The sequence below is a fragment of the Morus notabilis genome, unplaced genomic scaffold, assembly GCF_000414095.1.
Source record: "Morus notabilis unplaced genomic scaffold, ASM41409v2 Scaffold297, whole genome shotgun sequence".
NCBI lineage: Eukaryota > Viridiplantae > Streptophyta > Magnoliopsida > Rosales > Moraceae > Morus > Morus notabilis.
Genome location: NW_010357726.1, coordinates 467,329 through 490,061, shown reverse-complemented (window position 1 = coordinate 490,061; position 22,733 = coordinate 467,329). Strand labels below are relative to the sequence as shown.

General features: G+C 33.6%; 2 protein-coding genes and 1 long non-coding RNA gene across 3 annotated transcripts; all 3 read left to right on the top strand.

Moving 5' to 3' along the window:
• The first annotated feature begins 9,963 nt into the window (after positions 1 to 9,963).
• On the top strand, positions 9,964 to 14,017 carry LOC21407014 (UDP-N-acetylmuramoyl-L-alanyl-D-glutamate--2,6-diaminopimelate ligase MurE homolog, chloroplastic). The gene is made up of 6 exons (XM_024175593.1): positions 9,964 to 11,866; positions 12,052 to 12,168; positions 12,470 to 12,645; positions 12,795 to 12,940; positions 13,379 to 13,604; positions 13,733 to 14,017. The coding sequence occupies exons 1-5, from the start codon at positions 10,021 to 10,023 to the stop codon at positions 13,395 to 13,397; spliced, it is 2,304 nt and encodes a 767-aa protein (XP_024031361.1). The 5' UTR covers positions 9,964 to 10,020; the 3' UTR covers positions 13,398 to 13,604; positions 13,733 to 14,017.
• A 2,272-nt stretch (positions 14,018 to 16,289) lies between these two features.
• Positions 16,290 to 17,175, top strand: LOC112094582. Its single transcript, XR_002903611.1, has 3 exons — positions 16,290 to 16,348; positions 16,950 to 17,023; positions 17,107 to 17,175. It is a non-coding gene; the product is annotated as an uncharacterized LOC112094582 (long non-coding RNA).
• A 113-nt stretch (positions 17,176 to 17,288) lies between these two features.
• Positions 17,289 to 19,092, top strand: LOC21407013. The gene is made up of 2 exons (XM_010090792.2): positions 17,289 to 18,819; positions 18,991 to 19,092. Exon 1 carries the CDS (start codon positions 17,329 to 17,331, stop codon positions 18,763 to 18,765), a length of 1,437 nt encoding a protein of 478 aa, XP_010089094.2. The 5' UTR covers positions 17,289 to 17,328; the 3' UTR covers positions 18,766 to 18,819; positions 18,991 to 19,092.
• The last annotated feature ends 3,641 nt before the right edge of the window (positions 19,093 to 22,733 follow it).

Here is a 22,733-nt window from a genome sequence, read left to right as displayed (position 1 = left end):
ATATATATATATATAAGGAGTCAAGCAGCAACATATTAATAATTGTGCCTCCACTCTAAAAATTGTGTTAATAATTTATCAAATAATAAAATCGGTGCTCTGGGTATTATTATTTGAAAAAAAAAAAAAAAACCACTACTAGATGTTCAAAGTTCAAAGAGTTATCTTAATTTTAATAATATACTATCAAGAAACATGGAAATTTTTAATTGGCCTTGAACAAAAATGAAGTTCACATGACAATATTGTAAATATATATTTTTTAAGTAAATGAATCCTTCGCGTGAGTTGGCATGTTGGATAGTATTTGCATGATTTTGGATTATCAATATCAATAAAATAAAATAAATAAGTATTTGCGTGATTTGTGGACGACAATGAAAATTTAAAGTTTACCACCGTTGGATTGGGCCCTAGTTTACCCAATTGTTGGGATTGGACCACATACACACGCCGAGTCTCTAACGAACCAAGCCTCATCATCAGCAATAATAATGTTGTTTCTTATTCTTCATTCTTGGAGATAAAATTAACAAACCTATTATTTATTTTGTTGATTTTTCTTTGGAGGGTTTTAGCCGTTAAAGAACAGACAAATGGTTTCTGTATTTGACTTTATTTTTTTAACAAACCGTTTTAATTTATTAATAAAACGAAGAAAAAAAATAGTGAGTAAAAGAAAACTGAAAACCCGTTTAATTTGCTTTACAAAACCACAAGTATTAAAGAATTGATATTTTTAAACGTTAGTTTGAAAACATTGTTTTGAAAATCTCAGATGTTTTTAAGATTAAAGCAAATTGGGATTAAGAGAAAACTAATGTTATGACTTTTTTAGGGATAACAGTATATATGGCCCTTGTTTAAGGATTTTAAAAAAAAAAGATAGTTTTGTAAAATTAGCAAAATGGATGTTTCTTTTATTAACTTAGTGATTAATCACTGATTGACTAGTCTATCACCGATTGAATTAGCGGCCAATCACTGATTAACTCGATAGTTTTTAATTATTAATCAACATCAGTTAATAATTAACCAAAATTAATTAGTAATTAATCAACTTTAATTAACAGATTATACGTTTATTAATGATAAATCACTAATATATTATAATAACGAGTCAATCAATCATTAATTAACTACCGTTCAATCATAAATTGATTATTAAAAAAAGACGATAATTTTACTAAAATAAAAAGAGTTGAACCATTTGGTAAAAAAATAAAAAGCTCAGTCATTAATTAAAACAGGTGGTCAAAACAACATCCATTTACCTGATTTTCTACTTTTTTTTAAATAAACATATTTTCAAAGGGATTTGGTTTGAAAAGGGCTATGGCTAGTTTTGTTATTTGTTTTTTTTTGTTTTTTCAAAACCATAAACTTGGTTCAAGAACGTTAATCAAACGGGCTCTAATTCTTTCCCCCCTCCTATGATAGTTATTGGTTTATTATTAAATTGGTATTTAGGCGTAGTTTATTTTGAGAATTTGAGTTTTTAATTCAAGTTAAAATGTGATATTTTTTAATAGCTTTTAATTGTAATAAAAAAAAGTTAAATGTGACATTTTTTAAAAAAATTTAACTGTAAAAATTTAAAATTAAAAACTCAAATCGGTAAAATGAACGACTACCTTTTAACCACCAAAGAAAGAAAGCGTACAGAAATTGACCTTTCCTTTTTTCTTACGCTATCTTCTTTTTTGGGTGACATGAATTGGGGCGGCGGAAAACTTGCTGGAGAAAGCTACAATGAAAGCAACATAGCTTGTGATATGAAACAATAGTGCCATTTTCTGCCTTACTGTCTAAAGTCTACAATCACATGCCACCATTATATACAATATATATATATATCTATATAGTTACAATATCAAAAAAAAAAAAATGTAGTTACGATGAAAAGGTGTCATTGATGTCCATGATAGTGTTACTAACAATATAATAGTGACAATATTAGTTTGTTAGAATGAGTGGATATGACCTAAAACCGAATTTTATTACTTTATGGCATGTTATAATTTCGTTCCATATGTCTTAATCATGATGTGTGTCAATTTCTCGTTGTTACTAATTTTTTAGGACCATGATGATGTGATCGGCCACTCTTTTGTTGTTGTCTTTTAGTGGCTCTAAAGTCTAAGGGATCTAAGAGAGTTTTTTTTTTTTTTTTCCCTCCCCTTGTTTTTGGGCCAAGATTTGGGAAAAATTAGAAGGTGATTGGTTTGGTAAACATAAAATGGAATAAGGTGTCCCGTGTGTCCATTCTCCATGCTACGAGAAATGCGGATGTATTGGAGGAATACTACTTTTAGTCTTGAGAGAATTAAATTTTAAATTTTACGAAAAACATTAAGGTCTCATTCACTTCGTAGATTCGAGTTTTTAATTTGAACTGAAATATGACATTTTCTGATAGCTTTTTATTGTAGTTGAAAAAGTTATATGTGACATTTTCTGAGAACTTTTAACTATAAAAACTTAAAATTAAAAACTCATAATTGATAAAATGAACGAGATATAAGTTTAATTTTGACATTAAATCAGTACAGATGAATAGCTAGACTTCGAAAGTGATACACAATTTAATTTATAACGGAAATGCTTTGAAGTATGGCCAAAGAAATCTTGATCCTAAGTCACATCTTTTTTTTTTTTTTTTCTATCTCAGTATACATTTTATTATCGACATTTATGTTTTTCTTCTAATAAAATAAACGATGGCCGAACTAAATAAGTAGATGTGAGAAAGAAGTTATGAGTCCATATTCACGTGTAGTTTTTGCGATTGTCCTTTTTCCGTTTTTATTATCTTTAGGCTTACGTGCCTTGCTGGTTTTTATTGTCTCTTAAGATTGATTTGTATTTTTCTTTCGCTTCTTTTAATAAAATATGAGTAGAGGGGCTTGACATATGATAGGACTCTAGAAATTGATAGCTTAGTTCGTATGATAAACATCTTGAGCATATATATATATATATATATATATTAAAAAAAGAAAACCTTATTCATGTGATATAATATAGTAATACTATTAATACCGTTGCATTGAAGTAACGGATTGTGCCTTTAGAATTTATTTTAAAAAGATTTTATTTTTTTATAAAAATAAAAATAAAAATATTTTTAATTTTATACAGAAATCATTTTTGAAAATACATTTGATAGTTTTATTAAGAGATTATTTTCAGTATAAAAGAATCTATTAATGTCTATCTCTCTCTGTTCGAGAAAGGAAAAAATAGAAACAAAAAATAAAAAACAACTAAAAGTCATTTTTCATTTACTCTCCCGTTTTCATTTTTTCTTTCTAAAAAAATGTAAAAAACAAAAATAAAACCAACTTCAAACACAGCCAGAGCTTTCTGCTTATTCATGATTAATATTATTTTAGCCATGGTGCGATCATATTCCATTTACTTTACTCGAGTCCATGGAATAACAATTTCAAAGTACCGAAGACCACTATCATATCTACCTCAAATAAAAATAAAAAAAATAAAAAAATCCCATTAATCAGTACCAGCAATTAGGCAGACGGAGCTTGCTAAGAGATGGCCAGTAGAGGGTCGAATGATGGAGGCTCCTTGGGGTTTTACTGATAGCCGCGTCTATATTTAACTTAATTGGGTCGTGTTTATGCCGATTTAAATTTTCATGTCAGTTTCGAGTTGATTTACGTATCATCTGTTTAGGAAAAAAAAAAAAATAACTGCATCACTCAAATCTATATTATCATAACTGATATAACTAATTTAATTGTTAATTTACCTATTCATTTTCCGTTCTTTGTGAACTTTGGTTTAGAAATTTTATATTTTTCATTTTATTTTATATTTATCTATTTTTTGATAAAGAAGTTAATAAATTGGGTCAATTCATATCAATCATGTCATCGATTTTGATAGAGTATCAGTCATGTTGTTGTGTCGAACTGAAATTACCATCCTAATCTATCGTTGCAGGTGGATCTGTGTTTTTTCTGAATTTCGATGGGTGGTCTTTGTATTCCTTAGAACGTGTGATCTTGTAGAGTGGAATTCATGGAGATAGTTTTGAGGCCCACACTAGTATTAGATGCCATAGATTTGTTTGTTTACAACGAGGTATTGTGATGGTTCTAAAAATATCATATTAAAGGAAGGTGTGGGCCATTACAAATATTGTAATTTCTTGCATTCTTTTAGCGCGAGAGAGTATTGCAATTTATGATCATCTGAGGAAGAATCATGGGCAAAGGTGGAGCAAGTCCTTGAATGCTTATGCCAAGTGAGCAAGTGAAGTGTGTTGTAGATGAAAACCTGAAATACCATACCAAAGTTATAGGAACCAAAGAATCAAAGAAAAATTGCTGAAGAATTTGTTCCCTTTAGGAACAAATGAAAACAACACAAGCCTCTTTGAGAGTTTCTACTTTCTTCTTTCATCATTGGAAACCAAAAACACCAGAACCTTCCCCCAAATTTCTTCTCTGCCTAACTAACTAACTCGACAACTCCGATTTATCCGACATACGATCGATAACTCCCCGCTTTTGACCAAATACTCTAAACCAACTCCCAACAGCCTAATAAACAACAGAAAAAAAAACATATGCATCACTTAGGCCCTGTTCGGTTGCCTGTTTTTACTCGAGAAAGTCCACTCGAGTGATACAGGATGACCCAAGTTTAAGTTCGGCTTCATTTTACTCGAGACCAAACTCGAATAACCACTCGAGTTTTTCCCCCATTCTCGAGTTAATGGCATCCCACCTACTCGAGTTAAGTCCTCTGAACTGCTACAGTGATGATTCCTGACCTCATGAGCACACAGTTGAGATTCCTCCACCTTTGTCGTGCCTGTCGCTTACTTTCTTCCTTCGAGCCCTTCATTCACGTGCTTATCCTCTGATCGAGATTGGCAGGTTGTAGATCTCTTTTGACCGTGGCCGTCTGCTTCTTCAATGTTATAATCCTTTCTCCTCTGCCCAAAATTCATTACAGATATATTTTCCTCCAATCTTTAGATTCGGAAACCCTAGCCCGCAACCTTGACGAAGCCAATTTGCATCATTTTTGTTTCCCCTTCAAAATGGGGAAATTTGTGGGGAATCCATCGGTGCGGTGACCTCGGTGGGTAAACATCGTAGTTCGATGTAGAGGCAAGAGTTTGCGCCGTAAAGCTCCCCAGTCGAGACGTCAAACCTACTTCCCCTGCCCCTGTCGTCGCCGGTACCTCAGACTTGCTAACCTTTCCTCGCGTTTGGGGAATCTCCAAAGGGATCAAATTTCCTCCTCCATTGGCTCAAATTCGGTAAGTATAGAACCAATTTATTGATTTATTTGTTCGGCATTTTGTGATTTTGTGTGATCTGCGTTTTGTGATTTAACATGCATATGCAATAGTTTGGGAAAAGCTTGTGTTCAGTTTCTAAAAAAAAAGTTCATAGAGCAAAACCATACTTGTACAGGTTTCTCTAGGCGTTTATAAGAGCAAAACCAGTTGTATGGGCACCCCTGGTTTTGGAGAAAAGGACCCCAAACTTAACTTTGTTTTTTTTCGTCTCTTAAATGCTTTGTTGCTTTAGTTACAACTTGTGACTTTGAAATGTGATTTGGGCACCCCTAGTTTAGGAGAAAAGGACCTAAAAATTTTAATTATATCCATATGGCACATAAATAATAAGCTTTCTACAGTTAAATATTCTATTTTTCCATAATAAAATACTAGAGATTTTTTTTGTTATTCTCGTGGATCCTTAGAAGTTGGCTAATGATGAACTCAGTTGGCTCCTTAATGAAATTGACATAGAAGTTTGTCTAGAATAAGCTTAGAGACTAAATAAGCTTCGTATGTTGTTTAGAAAACATAAACTAGCTTGTTATTTCCCTTCAAGGAACCCATAAACCGAATATACTATTTCCAATTTATACATAAATTTATTTATCTACTTCATAACTTTAGTCATATTTTATCACAAAATGAGTTCAACTAACACATAACATAACAACAGACGTAATTTTATTAATTTGAAGGATTGTGTTTGAGCACTAGATGGTACGCACGTTCCATGTGTGCCTCCCCGTGAAACGGCCGAACTTTACAGAAATAGAAAGGGGTTCTTTTCGCTTAATGTGCTTGCAGTTTGCTTATTTGATATGAGATTTACATACATGTTATCTGGCTGGGAGGGTTCAGCACACGATGCGAGAGTACTTGCGTCCAAGTTAGATCACTCACGGAAACGATTTCCGAAGCCGCCACCAGGTAACTGGAACAAACTTCTCGTTCTACATCTACCTAATTCATAAACTGCATCCAGATTATAACTGTTGATTGTGATTACTTAAATACATGTAGGAAAATTCTACCTCGTCAATTCAGGCTACGCAAACAACGAATGTTTCATGGCACCATATCGGAGAACAACATACCATTTGCAAGAGTATAGGAATCGATGTGGTAGAGGCTTCCGCAGTGAACGTGAATTGTTCAACTACACACACTCCTCCCTGCGTAATGTAATCGAAAGAACATTTGGTGTGTGGAATGCCATATTTCGTATTTTAAAAAGCATTAACTGTTACCCCATTGAAAAGCAAGTTAAGGTTCTGGTTGCATGTGCTATAGTCCATAATATTATCCACATGTACCGTAATGGAGATAGACTATTGGATTAGTACTCATAAGACGGCGTTCCGGTTGCGGACATTGATCCATAGAATGTTTAAGAGGATATCAATGACAATAACAACCACAAAGGACAACCATTAAATTATAATGCAGAATTGGAGATGAATGCGTTAAGGGATGCAAGAGCGCATACAATGTGGGCAGTGTACCGTAATCGTCGTACGCGCTAATAATAGTGTATGGAGAATTGTGATATTAATTATGTATATATTGTGACTATTTACTCTCCATTTATAATGGAAACTTATCTTCTAGTAATTTTTTATATGGTATTTTAATTTATTAAATGAAGAAAATGCCTACGTTGTTTTTAAATTTATTACTACTTATAGATGATTCACTTTTATTTATTCAAATTAAATTACATAAAATCAATTAAATGAAAGAAAAAAAAATTCCAAATACTATTCACAACTCAAGAATTAGTTGAAACAAACACAAACTCAAATAAATTATAATTTCAAATTATAACTCCAGTTTACACAACCAAACACAAACTCAAATTATAATTTCAATTTAAATTATATCTCAAACTCAACTCAAAATCTACACTCAAATCACCTTACTAAAAAAGGACAAAATAACATTCCCTTAGGCACCTCAAACTGTGGTAACATGCCCTATCAATACGAGTCTCAAATAGTCATCTTGTCTAACTTCCCTTCTTTTTTTTCTTTCTTTCCCCATCTCTGTCCTTCCTCTGCAACTCTTTGCTTAGGGAAAAAAAATGATTTTCTTTTTCTTTTTATTTTTTCTTAATAATGGAGTGTGGGTTTTTGGGAGGGCATTTTATGGTGTGGTGGTGATCAGAAGTTGTCGCAAAGCTAATGAGTTGGAGACTCAGCTAGATCATGGCCTGAAAAATTATAACCTCTAGACTCTAGAGAATTCCCACTGGTTAACTTCCTTAAGATCACCCAATTTGTGTCCTTACGCGCCCAATACTTTGAAATGAATAATGTATTCAACCTTTTTAGTTTCACTTGAAATAGTGGAAGAAAACAGGAGAGGGCTGAAATTTTCGCCAGAAAAGGGAAGAAAAACCACACTCACACTCACACAGACACAAATCTCACCGGAAAACTTCTCACATCTCTCTTCAAATCCAATTTCCTCTAAAATAACAAATGGCATCGTGACCGGGCGGCAAGACGACGATGAGCGACTGGGCTCCAAGGTATAGGGCGGAGATGCTCGAGAGGTCCATGGTGATTGTTTCTTCTTTTTTTTTTTTTGGTTGACGTTGATAATGATGTGAAGAAGTTTGAGAGAAATTTAAGCCGTTCATTTTATCATTTGAATTTAGAATTTGAGTTTTATAACAGTAAAATTTTTTCAAAAATAGTTACGTTTAATTTTTTTATTATAATAAAAAATTCTCATATAAAATTATATCTCAATTAAAATTAAAAATTTAAATTAATAAATTAAGGTCCCATTTATTTTACCGTTTTGAGTTTTACTGCAGTAAAAAATTTTAAAAAATAGTCACATTAAACTTTTTTATTACCGTAAAAAATTCTCACATAAAATTATATCTTAACTCGAATCAGTGAACTAAACGAGTCTGAAATATGCCTTGACGGTGGAAGACGCAGTGACACGTTAGGACTTGTGACTCATGAGGGATATGATCAGGGTATTGGAGTGGGATGGAAAAAAAAAAAGATACTTGTCTTTTTATATTTTGTATTTTAAGTTTATTTAAAAATTATACTTTTATTTTTTATCTCATTAAATATATATTTTTAAATTAATTTTAATATTAAAATTTATAATTTTTTATAGTTAATTTTTTATTTTAACCTTAAAAATATCTAAAATACCTTTAAATAAAAACATAAAAAACTTTAAACTCACAATTTTGACTTTAAAATATGTAAGATACCATTCAAATGAGTTTTTTTGTGTTATTAGTTTTTAATTATTATAATATTAGAAATTTTTAGTTTTTTCTCTTTTTTTATGATAATTTATTCATTTTAAAAGTTAAAATTAATTATTATTGGGATAAGACATAAATTTATATATTTAATTTAATTTAAAAGTATATATTTAATGAGATTAAAAATTGAAGATATATATTTTGAATAACTTAAAATACAATGTATAAAATTATAAATATCCCAAAAATGTTTGAATTTTATTTTTAATTTTAGTGGGTCCCACAAACTTAAAGCATGTAAAAACCGTTCATTTTACCGATTCGAGTTTTTCTACAGTAAAAAGCTCTTAGAAACAGTCACATCTAACTTTTTTGTTACAGTAAAAAACTCTCATATAAAATCACATTTCAACTCAAATTAAAAACTCGAATCAGTGAACTAAACATGTCAGTAAAGAACGAACTCAAAAGGCCCACGTTGAGAGCCAGTTCATGTGTTGCGGAGGCCTCCATGTCGATAGCCACATCAGATGGTGAGGGCACCGCTGGTGCTCATGAGATTATGGAAAGTTGTAAATAATACATTAGAAAAATGTTAGGGCTGTTTAGTTATTTAATTTAAGTTGAGATGCAATTTTATGTGATAATTTTGTATTATAATAAAAAAATTAAAAGTAATTGTTGAGAATTTTTTAATGTAATAAAATTAAAATTCTAAACTCAAATCAATAAAATAAATGAGATCTAAAAAGCACAAAACACTGTCATTTAGGCCACATTTATTTAGAATTTGAGTTTTATTAGAGTAAAAAGCTTGCAGAAACAGTCACATGTAATTTTTTTGTTACAGTAAAAAACTCTCACATTAGCCTCGTTCGCTGAGATGTGACATTTTCTGTAGCATAAAAAGTTAGATGTGTCAATTTTTGAGAACTTTTAACTGTAGAAATCTAGAATTAAAAACTCAAATTGGTGAAATAAATGAGACTAAAATCACATTTCAATTCGAATTAAAAACTCAAATTAGAGAACTAAACAGACATTTAATAAAAGATGAGTTTTATCTACAGCTCCGTTTATTTTACTGATTCGAGTTTAGAATTTGACTTTTATTATAGTAAAATTCTTTTAAAAATAATCACATCTAATTTTTTTATTATAATAAAAAATTTTCATATAAAATCACATTTTAAATCGAATTAAAAACTCAGGTGAACTTTCGTCTCACACTTCAAATGCACTTTTTATTAGATGGTTAAATGCATTTTTTATTACACGGTGGTCATACAGTGCCACGTAGCATACTCAAATAACCTAAAGTGGGGTCAAGTAAAAGTCAAACCCCAATCTATCCCCTCCCTCCTCTCTCCACTCCAGCTAAAACCCCTCTCTCTCTCTCTCTCACACTCTCTCTCTCTCTCTGCAACTCACTCTTTCACAGTTTCACTGTACACTGTCCATGGCGTTCGCCTTCCTCTCTTCTCCGCATCTTCTCACTGCTCAACCTCCCTTTCTCTCTCCAAAACGCCACCACAGCTTCCTCAAACCCCGCCCTCTCTCTCTCCCCTCCCGCCCACTCCCTCTCTCCGCAATTGGCCCCGACGGCAAGTTCTACCCCGACCCCGCCGACGACGACCCTCCCGAAGTCCCCGAGGACGCCGGCCATGGCGTCTCCAAGTTCCAGCAGATCGAACGCCAGGCCTCCCGCGCCCGCAAGCTCGAGGAGGAGGAGTTCAAGAAGCACCAGTCCACTTTCCTCTCCGCCATCGCCGACGTCGAGGACCCGCCCGAAACCCCTAGGTCCATCTACGACGAGAGCTCCGGCGGCGATTTGTTCGGCGAGATCGATAAAGCCATCGCCTTGAAGCGCAAGGAGTTCGTCAAGCAGGGCCTTTTGAAGCCGAATCCGAAGAAAGAGGACGTTGAGGTAATCGGCGAGTTGGACCCCGAGGAGGTCGATGATTTGGAGGAGATTGACGAGCTTCAGGGACTTACAGTCGGTTCCGACGATGCGGATTCCGATGATTCGGAGAATTTCGACGACGAGGTTGGTGAATTCAGTTCTAATGATCGTAATTCGTCTTTTGGTTCTTCGTTTGATTTGGATTTCGATAGTTATGACAAATCTATGGCTAGAATTGTTGAGCCTAAGTTTAAGATTAGCTTGGCTGAGCTTTTGGACGAGAGCAAGGTTGTGCCTGTGTCTGTTTATGGTGATTTGGAGGTGGAGATAACTGGGATTCAACACGATTCTAGGTTGGTTAGCTCGGGGGATTTGTTTGTGTGCTGTGTTGGGCGAAAAACTGACGGGCATTTGTATTTGAGTGAGGCTGATAAGAGAGGGGCTGTGGCTGTTGTGGCTAGTAAGGAGATAGACATAGAGGAGACCTTGGGTTGTAAGGCGTTGGTGATTGTGGAAGACACCAGTGCGGTGCTTCCCACGTTGGCGGCGGCATTTTATAGGTTTCCGTCGAAGAATATGGCGGTGATTGGGATAACTGGGACTAACGGCAAAACGACCACCACTTATTTGATTAAAAGCATGTATGAATCAATGGGGTTGAGGACCGGGATGTTGAGCACGGTTGCGTATTATGTGCATGGGGACAACAAGTTGGAGTCTCCGAACACGACGCCAGATGCTGTTTTGGTTCAGAACTTGATGGCAAAGATGCTGCATAATGGAGCTGAAGCGGTTGTCATGGAGGCTTCTTCGCATGGGTTAGCTCTTGGGAGGTGCAATGAAGTTGATTTTGATATAGCGGTCTTCACGAATTTGACAAGAGACCATTTGGATTTTCACGGGTCTGAAGAGGAGTATAGGGATGCTAAGGCAAAATTGTTTGCGAGAATGGTGGATCCAGAACGACATAGGAAAGTTGTTAATATCGATGACCCAAATGCATCTTTTTTCATTGCACAGGGGAATCTGGATGTTCCAGTCATAACTTATGCGATAGATTATAAGAAAGCGGATGTGCATCCTCTTAAGTTTGAACTCTCCCTCTTTGAGACACAGGTTTTGGTTAACACCCCTCAAGGTATATTGGAGATATCATCAGGTTTGCTTGGAAGGCATAACATTTACAACATTCTGGCTGCTGTGGCAGTTGGGATTGCGGTTGGGGCACCTTTGGAGAACATTGTTAGAGGGATTGAGGAGGTTGATGCGGTTCCGGGAAGGTGTGAGTTAATAGATGAGGAACAGGCATTTGGGGTGATAGTAGACTATGCTCACACTCCTGACGCCTTGTCTAGATTACTGGATTCCGTAAGGGAGCTAGGAGCAAGGAGGATTATCACTGGTATTCTTCTTGCCTCTTTTATTTTTTTTATTTTTTATTTTTTAGCTCAAAGAGTATTATGTCGCTTTTTGGAGCTTGGATAACTTTCTGATTGCATTAAATTGCAGTAATGAGTTGAATAATTAGGTTTGATGAGATGGAATTGTCTTTTGTTACATCTCCAACTTTCTCTATTTACCATGCAGTTATTGGTTGCGGTGGCGAGAGGGACAGAGGGAAAAGACCCATGATGGGAAAGATAGCAACTGATAAGAGTGATGTCACGATTCTGACATCTGACAATTCAAGGAATGAGGATCCCTGTAAGTACAGCTAAGATAACTCATACTGGCTGTAATTAGTATCTGTTTGATTTTCGTTGAAAAAAGAAATGGCGGCACTTATATTTTTGGTTGATGCCAGCCTTCTCTATGCATTCCAGTGTCATTTAATTATGTAAATTATTGGAGTCTTAACAATTTGCACATAGTGATGATAATTTTGCCGTGCACCTCATTGGTGAAATGGAATTAAAATACTAGGATAATATTTACTACTTTAGTAGGAATAGGATAATCAATTGCTTGGTATAATGATACTAAATTGTGCATTACTTCTCATCAGTGGACATCTTGGATGATATGTTGGCTGGCGTAGGATGGACAATGCAGGAATATTTGAAATATGGAGAGAACGATTACTACCCTCCTCTTCCCAATGGTCATAGACTTTTCCTTCATGATATTAGAAGAGTTGCTGTGCGCTGTGCTGTGGCCATGGGCGAGGAAGGTGATGTGGTTGTAAGTTCTTGAAACCCGTCTTAGTCTATTTTCAAGCTTCATGTATAAACACCAGAAATGTGGTTATAAACTTACAACTCTGCTGGAAATGCTCTCCAATTCAATATAATTTTTTCCTTTATAACTTGGATTTTGCTGGCACACTGCAGGTGATTGCTGGCAAAGGTCATGAGACATATGAGATAGAAGGTGATAAAAAGGAGTTCTTTGATGATCGAGAAGAGTGCCGAGAGGCATTGCAGTATGTCGATGAGCTTCACCAAGCTGGAATAGATACTAGTGAATTCCCATGGCGGTAAGATGATTATTTTCTTTTACTAAAACTTGCTTCAATGTTGTGGAGCTCATACATTTAGTTTCCCCGTCCCTTGCCTTATTCATTAGGAGGGAAAAAAAAAAAGAAAAGAAAAGAAAAGAAAAGATGCTCGGCTTAAGGGTTTGTCTTTTAATTTTTAATATTATATGGTGCGATGCTCACTGCATATGGGATATGGCATTTTCAATGATGTTGGAGATTTTATGGTCTTTGGCACACGCTTATCTGGGCCTTGTAACAATTGATAATTAACTCTACACCTTTTGTTCACTATTTAAATGCCTCGAAAAGAAATAAATGTTCATTTTTATTCATTTCAACATTCAACTGTCCAGAATGAACCGGAAGTGAGATAGAGGTGGATAAGAGAAAACACAGTCACAAACTCACAAATGTTTCTTTGGTATTCTGATGCAGGTTACCGGAGAGTCATTAAGACATTTGAAAAGGAACGTAGGAAATTGAGGCTACCTGAAGAAGCAATACTAGTGCATTATGCTGATGATTGCATTATGTGCGGGAGATTCGTTTATTCTTTCCAACAGTTTGAAATCTGAGAACCATGCAGGTTTCTGTTGGTTTGTTGCACGCATGATGTAGTTTATGCAAAGGCACTTGTTAATGGCTCCTTGGATAGGGAACGGTAGGTACTCCACAATTAGCTGTCACATATATTATACATACATATATATATACACACACACATATATGTACACACACGTGTGTGTGTGTATAAACATTGCGTTTAATTGAGACTTTCTGTAAATACAGGTTGGTTTATCTTTGTCCTCTGAAGCATAGAAAGCTGAAGCTTTTGAGTTTTGACCTTACGAGTTAGAAGGTACAATTTTGTACGCACGTATACGTAGGATTGTATTGCTATGTAAACTGAATACTCAGTGAGAGAGAGCTAATGTGGTACGTTTCCAATTGGTCAATCCAATTCTTAAATACTGTAATTAAATAATATATTGCGTTTACATTCACGTCTAAAGGTAAAGATAGAGCAGTTCATGTTTCTATGAACGTGTTAAGTATTAACTTAATGGACGAACAATTTTGTGCATTTCTTTATTGTTTGATGGTCATTGTTCAAAGCATCAATGTATTCAACATCAAATTGAGGTGTCCAAGCCTTGAAAGAAAATTATTATACATTACAAGATGGAACCCGCAACCTCCTCTCAAACCCCATCTCATTCAAACCCCTGTGCCACTGGACCGGTCTTAGATCAATTATCAGAGCAAAAGAGAGGAAGAAAAGAAGTCTGATTGCAAGACTAGCCTTTTACTCCTTTTTCAAATATATCTTATATTATGGATTGGCAAGTGAGTTGTTTTTTAATTTAGTCCACTAAGTTTAATGGAACTTTTTTTATGGGAAACTTATAATTTTATAGGGTTATTTTTCGGTACGTTAATATATCGGTAGATTAAGTTTTTTGTCCGTCAGATCTGTATAAAATCACGTAAAAATTAAAAAATATGTAAATTTAACGGTTAAAAAAACATAATCTACTGATACGTTAAACGCACTAACGCACTAGATAGAGTAATTTTATATTGTTACGGTCACTTTCCACAAATGGAGTAAATTTTTCCACGGGCTGTATATGGTTGTGTTCATTGTGTTTGCCTACCTCTTTTTGTGCAAAGAAGGAAGCTAGGCTACAAGTCTACAACTCACACTTGGTTTCCAAAATAGGAATATCTTTTATTATATGTATCATTTCCAATTTTCAAGGTCCCCAATCTCGGATTCGTGAAACAGCCTATAATAAAACAGCTGCCATGGAATTTTGTCTTTTGCTAGCTGTAATACGATCAACTCCAAATTCTCGTGTATCGAGCATCTAATAATAACCACATCATTTTTATCTTCGAAAACCGGTCATTATTATTATTATTATAAAAAAAAAAAACAAGAGCATTTCCTATCAACAAACATAAGATTTCATGTCAAATTTTTTTTTTTTTCAATTCATATAGCCTTGTTTTATTTTGAATACTTCTAAACATTCCTGTAGGGTAGGTGTGGGGACGTGAAATTGATGGTAAGTCCCACAATTTATCCCAAATCCCAATTCAATTTCATCCAAGGGTGAAGCATTTTCCTTAAAATTTGTATAATCTTGTTTTATTTTGAATACTACTAAACATTCCTATTCAAGTTGGTGTGGAGATGTGAAATAGATGGCAAGTCCCACAATTTCTCTCACATCCCGAATCAATTTCATCTTAGCGTGAAGCATTTTCTTTTTATTTTGCATCAAAGTCGCAATGTTTTGGCACCCTTACCTCATCGGAAGCGTTCATTTTTTTTCAGAAATAATAAAAAATATGGCAATATTAAAAGTTTAAGAAAGTATATAGGTCAATTTTTAATTATAAAAATTAATAGGCCATAACTTGTTAAGTTATGATTCATAACCAGACAAGTTATGGATAAAAATAGACAATAACTTGTCAAGTTATGGTTCATAACCAGATAAATTATGAATAAAAATAGTAATTTAGCCTATTTATTAACTTATGTAAACTATTGACCTATTAATTTTAATTTATCTCAAATCTTGACCTATTTTTCTCTTTCTCCCTTTTTTTTTTTTACTAAGAAACAAAAAATGTCATTTTTAGGAAATACTGTGAAAAACGGAGAGGAATCCGAACTCATTTTAAACCTAACAAAAACTCCAGTAAATTTGCATTTCGACTTTATTTTAGAAGGCAATAAATAATCTATTATAGAAAAAAGATAATAATAAACAATTTCATCATATTTTAAAATAATAAAAAAAAAGAGACCGACAAGAAAACATGAGAAATATATGGTCAAACATACTATGTTACCAATATGAGAAATGAAGCGTTTGGTAATAATATGTACAAATGCATTCTTTTCTGATAAAGAGATATTAATTTGTGATTTTAAGTACATTTTACAGTTTAATTATTTTCAACAAAACAAAAGAACAATAAGATACAAAACTTTTTATCAACATTGTTAAAGCAATCTTTTTTTTTTTTTTTTTTTTGATATAGGAAAAAAGTGGTTGAGGTCTGCCAATTATCCACCCACCAATTGCAGACCAACTTATTGGAAAGAGAGAAAACTCCATAACTTTTCTCTGCCACTCTCCAGACTCCACCGAATCACTGACTCACTAGATGCAGCAAACAGTCCACACATGGAAACAACATTCTACACAATCTTAGACAAAAGAATATTGTTTTCCCTTTTGGGGAGGCCAAGTTGGAGACATAAATAGTCACTACACAAACTCCCAAACATTTTTTTTTCCTCTTTCTTTTGAGACAGATGTTGTGAGTTTATGGATGATGATCAGAACTGGAGTTTCAAACAAATTCCAATCCAACTGATATATGGTGAGGAAAATATCTCTTCAAATGTATATATATATATATAGACCCAATATATATGGCGCTTTGTTTCTTTTTCATTTTTTTTTTGGGTTTGGTGTGTTTTGATATATATATTATTTTTGTTTCTTTGATGCTCTTTTGCCAGATTATTTCTGTTTGGGTTTCTGGGTTTGTGAGACTTTGCAACATACTATTGTTTTGATGTATGCTTTTTTTATTATCTCAACTGTTTGATGAGAACTGATCATCGATAAAAACTTTATTCAACTTCATGAGTTATGGTTGATTTTTGCTAATTCCTTTGATGCCCATTTTTCTGGTTCTTCTGGTATTTGAGTTCCGGAGTTTCTTAGAATATTCTGTAGAGTGTCAGACTAAAGTGAACAAATAAAAACTTTTTATGTTCCTCTGTATAGTTTCTGATATATATATATATATATATATATATATATATATATTGGATATCTAATCTATCTGTCTAGTTTCTTCTTTTCCTGCCTTCAGTTACATTTTATATAAAATTACACTTTTGAAAGTAAGTTATTGTGATTAATGCTCTACTTCCTTTCCACATTCTGATTGATATGTGCTTGTACTATGCAAGATGGGAGAAAAGAGAAGCAGATGAAGATATCAGATTCCCCAAGTTTCTCTCTTTTCAGAAGTTCAAGTTAGGAGGTTGACTACTTTTGTTCATGCTTTAGTTTGAAGGGCATTACTGTTGTTAAGCAATTTGATTATATTCTGGCGGTTTTTAACAGACGCGGTGTGATCCAAAGGCGGCAAAAACTGCGGTTCTTTTGTTGTTTTGTGGCTCTAACATGGGGAATGAAACAAAATTTAAGCAGAACTTAAAGCTGAGAAGAAGAGAAAATGACTCTGATTCTCTTAGTAATGACTCAAGATCGAGTTTAAGTAGCGCGTCAACTCGCAAGAAGCATAAACTGGTTTCCAGTTTGATTTCGCTCGACAAGGGTGAAGCCATGAATAATGGTAGAGTCCAGAAGAATGTCAAGATTGGCCTTTCTAAGAATAGGCAATTACATTTTGAGAAGGGGAAGAGAAAACGTATTGAAAGGACTTCAAAGAACACTTTACCTGACTTGAAGAAGGATTCTAGTAGAGAAAAGGGTACCGAAACTAGCGGTGATGAGTTCGCTGCTGTAGATGATGTCAAATTCTTTATGAAGTCCTTGTTGGAGGATCTTAAGGTGGGAAGAGAGAATTTGTTTGAGTGGATGAAAGAGGAAATGCAAAAGTTGGTGGTTGATGATGCAGATATTCAGCGGGAAAAGAGAGAATTCAGACACAAAAAGAGAAGTGCCCAAGTAGAAGATCAAGGCAATTTTGAGAACATTGGACTTCATGATCAATATAACTTTAAGGAGGAGAAAAACCAAGTGCATCACCAAAAGAGCGTAAGAAAAAACAATTTAGTTCGGCATCAGAACAGCTTCAAGGAGGATGTTCCTATGCAGCATCAAAACAAACTTCAGGGTGCAAGAGTGCAGCATCCGAAAGATTTCAAAGAAAATACAAATGTGCAGGCTCAAAACAATTTCGAATCCGGGATTAGAGAACAGACCAGCAGTGATGGATCTTCAGAGAGGACCACCGAGAGCAACGAGGATTCGGGTTTTGATCATTGTTATCAGACACTAGAAGACTTGGAGGATTATGCCCAACCCGCTAGAGGAGAAAGCTTGTCATGGCCAGCCAACCATAGTACCCAAATGCATCACCAAAAGAACTTCCTATCTTGTAGAAAATCTGAAGGCTGCAATGGTGGAACTTTAGTGAACTTTGTGGAAGGGAAAAGGATGCCTATTTCTAGTTCCCTTGAAGCGCCCGAACATCGGGGTACTTATGATCAAGAAATCGAATCCATTACTTCATCTCTAAAGGAAAATGGAGAGGACTTGGGAGTCTCTATTGAGTCAAATATCACATTTCATCCTTCCAATCAGGCAGATTCTTCCATGCACTTAATGCTGCCCACCGCATTAACTGGACAGCCTTGTCTTGAGAGTCATAGACTTGGCATTTCGTCTGATAATTATATTCAACCATCTGGAAACAGAAGAATTATAAATTTTGGAGGTGCAGATCATAACGGATATTTTTCGGGCGTGCAAACGGGAGAACCAAAGAGAAGCTTTGCTAGACTATGTTTTGGAAATGTGGGCTCTTTTGTCCAAAAGAGCACACCAAATTCAATAATTGGAACTGACTTTCCTGTTTCTCTTTCTCAGAGTACAGATACCAGTTTTAATACTCCGAGAAACGAGTTCATTATCGACCGAGATAGAAACAACATATCGAGTTTGAAGATGGATGTGGGAGCCATAAACTACTCTGGAGGAAGCTATGATTTATCAGAAAATCATGTTGCCAACAAAGTTTATCAGCCATTCAAATAGAAAAAGCTCATACTTGGCTTAACTCATTCTCAAATCCCAAGCCTCAGAGACAAGGTATTCTTCCAAAGTAGTTAAGTATCATTGAACACAACAGGAATCAAACTCCTGTACTGGACCTCTAAGAAAAACAGCACATGACACATTTCTTAAGGTCTTTTTTTTTTTCCAAATTTATTGAATTTTTTTGAATGCTCTCAGTTTGGAATTTTTACGTTTCATTTTCAGGAACATTCACTAATTTTCTTTGTTCTAGAGGTGTAACTTGGCATACCCTGATTGTCCCGAGTAGAACAATTAAAAGAAGCATCCTATCACAGTTGAGATTTGCAGCCAATCTTTTTTCTCCATTTTGAGCATACCCTTGAGTTGTGTTACTGAGTCAATAATAATTTTTGTTTGTGGGAATTTTCTTATTAATTTGGGTTTACCTTTTTCATGAGGAAAAGTAATATATATATATATATATATATATATTAGTACTAAGGTTTCCTTGTTCAAATTTGAATATGGGAACTGAATGGTATCTGTTCTTTTAAAAATTCTACAATCCATTATCTGATTCCCTTCCTTTAAGCAGAATCTTTATCTCTCTGCCACTATGGAGATATGGCTAGGATAAAAAGAGCTGCTCAAAGCCTCATAACCAGCTTTTAAGATTGCCATGAAAATGCGATTTGAGAACCTTTTTTCAGAACAAGTATCTAGACGAGTTTAATTCTCGTTCCTATTGACATATATATATTCTATTGAAAAGGCAATTGGTGGCGAATAAAAAAATAATAATTTATTGTGTTCTATAATGGAAAGAGCAAAATTGGCTTGTCATTTTAAGTTTTCAGTAAAATTGATAAACTCACATCGTGTCACAGTTTTCAGGTCTTGAGAAGCAGTTCAAGTAGGAAAATAGCAAAATCAATAAACTAATAATAATCCAAGGGATATGTATGTAGCCCTCCACAACTTTTTGTTTCGTTTCTCTAGAAGTAGTTACAATAGTCCAGCCAGAATGGCTTCTTGTGTCACTTTTATTCCAAGCTTTTGTTTATAAAGGGTGTCTTTTTTCCTTCCCCAAGGATTAAATAAACGCCAATTTATCTTTTTCTTGATGGGGATTAACAATGAACTTAAATGTTTTTTTGTTTTTTTTTGTTTTTTGTTTTTGTTTTTTTTTTTTACTCCTGTCTCATTATGGAATATATGGTTAGATTTTTAGCCCCATACTTTATAGAATCACACAAAATAGATTACCTACACATCATGTCAGCCAACTGTTAGATATACCAGAAAGTAATAGCTGTGGATAATGTTGGAGAGATGGTGGGGCTGAACTGTCTATGAAAAGAGGCAGAAATTCATGTTGTCACATTGTCAATATTCACTAGATATAGGAATATAAATTCACCTTTTCTATCATTTTCTTTCTTCCCTATTTGGGTTTTCACTTTTTTTCTCCTCTTAACAAAAGAATGAGATCAATAACATATTCACGTCTGAATTGCGCTTTGTTTTGAAAACTTCACTCGCAAGGTCAGGCATATAGTTTTGTTGACATGGAAACAATATGGGCTTGAAAATAAACATAAGATTATCCCTCCATGTAAAAAATTGTAGAAATAGTATATGAGTCTGAGTTTTTACTCTTTACTTTTGATAAATACTTTTTCGTTATTGTAATTATTTGACTAAACAGATTATGAATTAATAATAAATGATAAAAATTTTAACTCATACATTTTTAAAAAGTATTTGTCAAAATTATCCTCGTCTATGACGTGACTAAGGTGAATTTCGATCCGAAGTGCTGGTTTTAGTTGTATTAATACGGACACGAGATGTGGGACTGGTTTAAGATTACTGTCGCACCACATGCCATTGCTTGGTCCGAAAACAATGCATCACAAACACCATGCTTTGAACGTTCTCTTGTCGGGGGCTTGTGTGAAAATAATAATAATAAGTGAACTATACACGTTAATGTAATATTACAGTCGAATTTTGTAAAAGTGTTTATTTTATCCATTTTAAAACTCATTTTAAAATAATTTTATTTTTTGTATGAAAATAAAAATTAAAGCGTTTTCAATCTTAGATAGAAATTATTTTTAAAAATGTGTTTAGTAGTTCTATTAAGAGATTGTTTTCAGTGTAAAAAAATCAATTAATGTCTTTCTTTCTCTCTCTCTCTACTCAAGAGAGGAGAAAATAAAAACAAAAAATGAAAAACGATTAAAAGTCATTTTTCATTTCTCTCTCATTTTACACTAAACTAAAAAATTATTTTCATTTCTGTTTTTTATCTTTATTGCGCCAAACGTCGTTTTAAAAATATTTTCATTTTTTTTCAAAAAATGTAAAAAATAAAAACGAGATCAATTATAAACACGACCATAAAGTCATTCACAATACATCCTAATATAATTTTATAAAGATTTTATGTCAACTCTAAGGATAAGTTGATATAAAATTAAAGTCGTTCACAATGCATCTTGAGCTAATATAATTTCATAAAGATTTTATGTCAAATCGAATGACAAATTGATATAAAATTATTAGTTCGGAGACTAATTTGACTTAAAATCAATAGCTCATGTAATTATAATTAGTCTCACATTATTCTTAGTATTGTAGATTAATTTGGTTGAGATGTGTTTTGAATGATTTTATATAATTTAGAGGATAAAATTAATCATTTTAAAATCAAATGTCATATTAAATTGGGATACATGGGTTATTTATGAAAATAATCAAAAAAATAATTTAGCACGTGCCAAAGGATTCCCGTTTTGATAAATACACAAAAGAAAAGGTCCTTGAGTTGGAAATAATAAAACTACATCAACTGTAATAAAACGTATTCCCACGGGATCCCGTGAGCGGGTATATGGATATTGTTCATTTACCGGCAAAAACCGGTAACCAATCATTTTGAAAAAAAAAAAAAAAAAAAAAAAAAAAACTGACAAATTATTAACGATTAAGTCTGACAAACAATTTTGAAAAAAAAAACAAACAAAAAAGAAAAAAATTGCCAAAATGCGAATTCTGAACGACAACGTTGTAGTAAGCAGATAGATCCATTGTCTCTGTTTATTAATGTTTATGATTAACTTTAAAAATTTCATCCATCATTTTAACACTTTACTCCTTAAATTTTAAAAAATAATATCTGTTCCTCTCCATTTTTATTCCGTTAACAAGTTTTATCATTCTGTTATAGTAAATAAAAAAATTACCACGTGTCACCTATTTAATGAGAATAAAAACATAATTATGCTTATATCATCATAATCATATAATCCTAAATATTAAAAAGATAATATTACCAAAAGAAAAGATAATAAAAAAAACTCAAACGTTTTCTCTCTCTTTCTTCTTCTTCTTCTCACTCCCTCATCTCATCTGTACATTTGCTCTTCAAAAAAAAAAAAAAAATGCTCTCCAAAATACTCTCCAATAGAAGTTTTTTAGTTTCAACTTGTAATTGATCAGATTATTCCCCCATTTTTATTGAAAACCCTACTTGACTATTCTCCTTAAATCATCATTATCATCATCATTTTCTTCTTCTCCTTTCAACCCCATTTTCAGGTCCAACTCATTTCCAAGTCATCTACTTTCTTAAGCTAGTGTTTTGAATAACAACATCAGCATCAGTTATTGGTCTTCTTTATACAATTCTACAAGTGAAAATCTCGTCGAAGAAATATTCTCTCCGATAAGTGCGTATTTCGGGTCGTCTGAGGATGTTAATTATGGGTTGAAGCATCTATGGACCTGTTCAAGATGTGAGAATCCCATATCAGCAAAAGCAGATGTTTGGATTTGTTACCTTTGTGTATCCAGAGATTGTGAAGCTCATTTTGGCTAAAGAAAATCCACATTTTATTTGTGATTCTTGGGTGCTTGTTAAGCCTTACAAAGATAATGAAAAAATTGTAGAAAAGTATGAGAAAAGTTACTCTTATTGA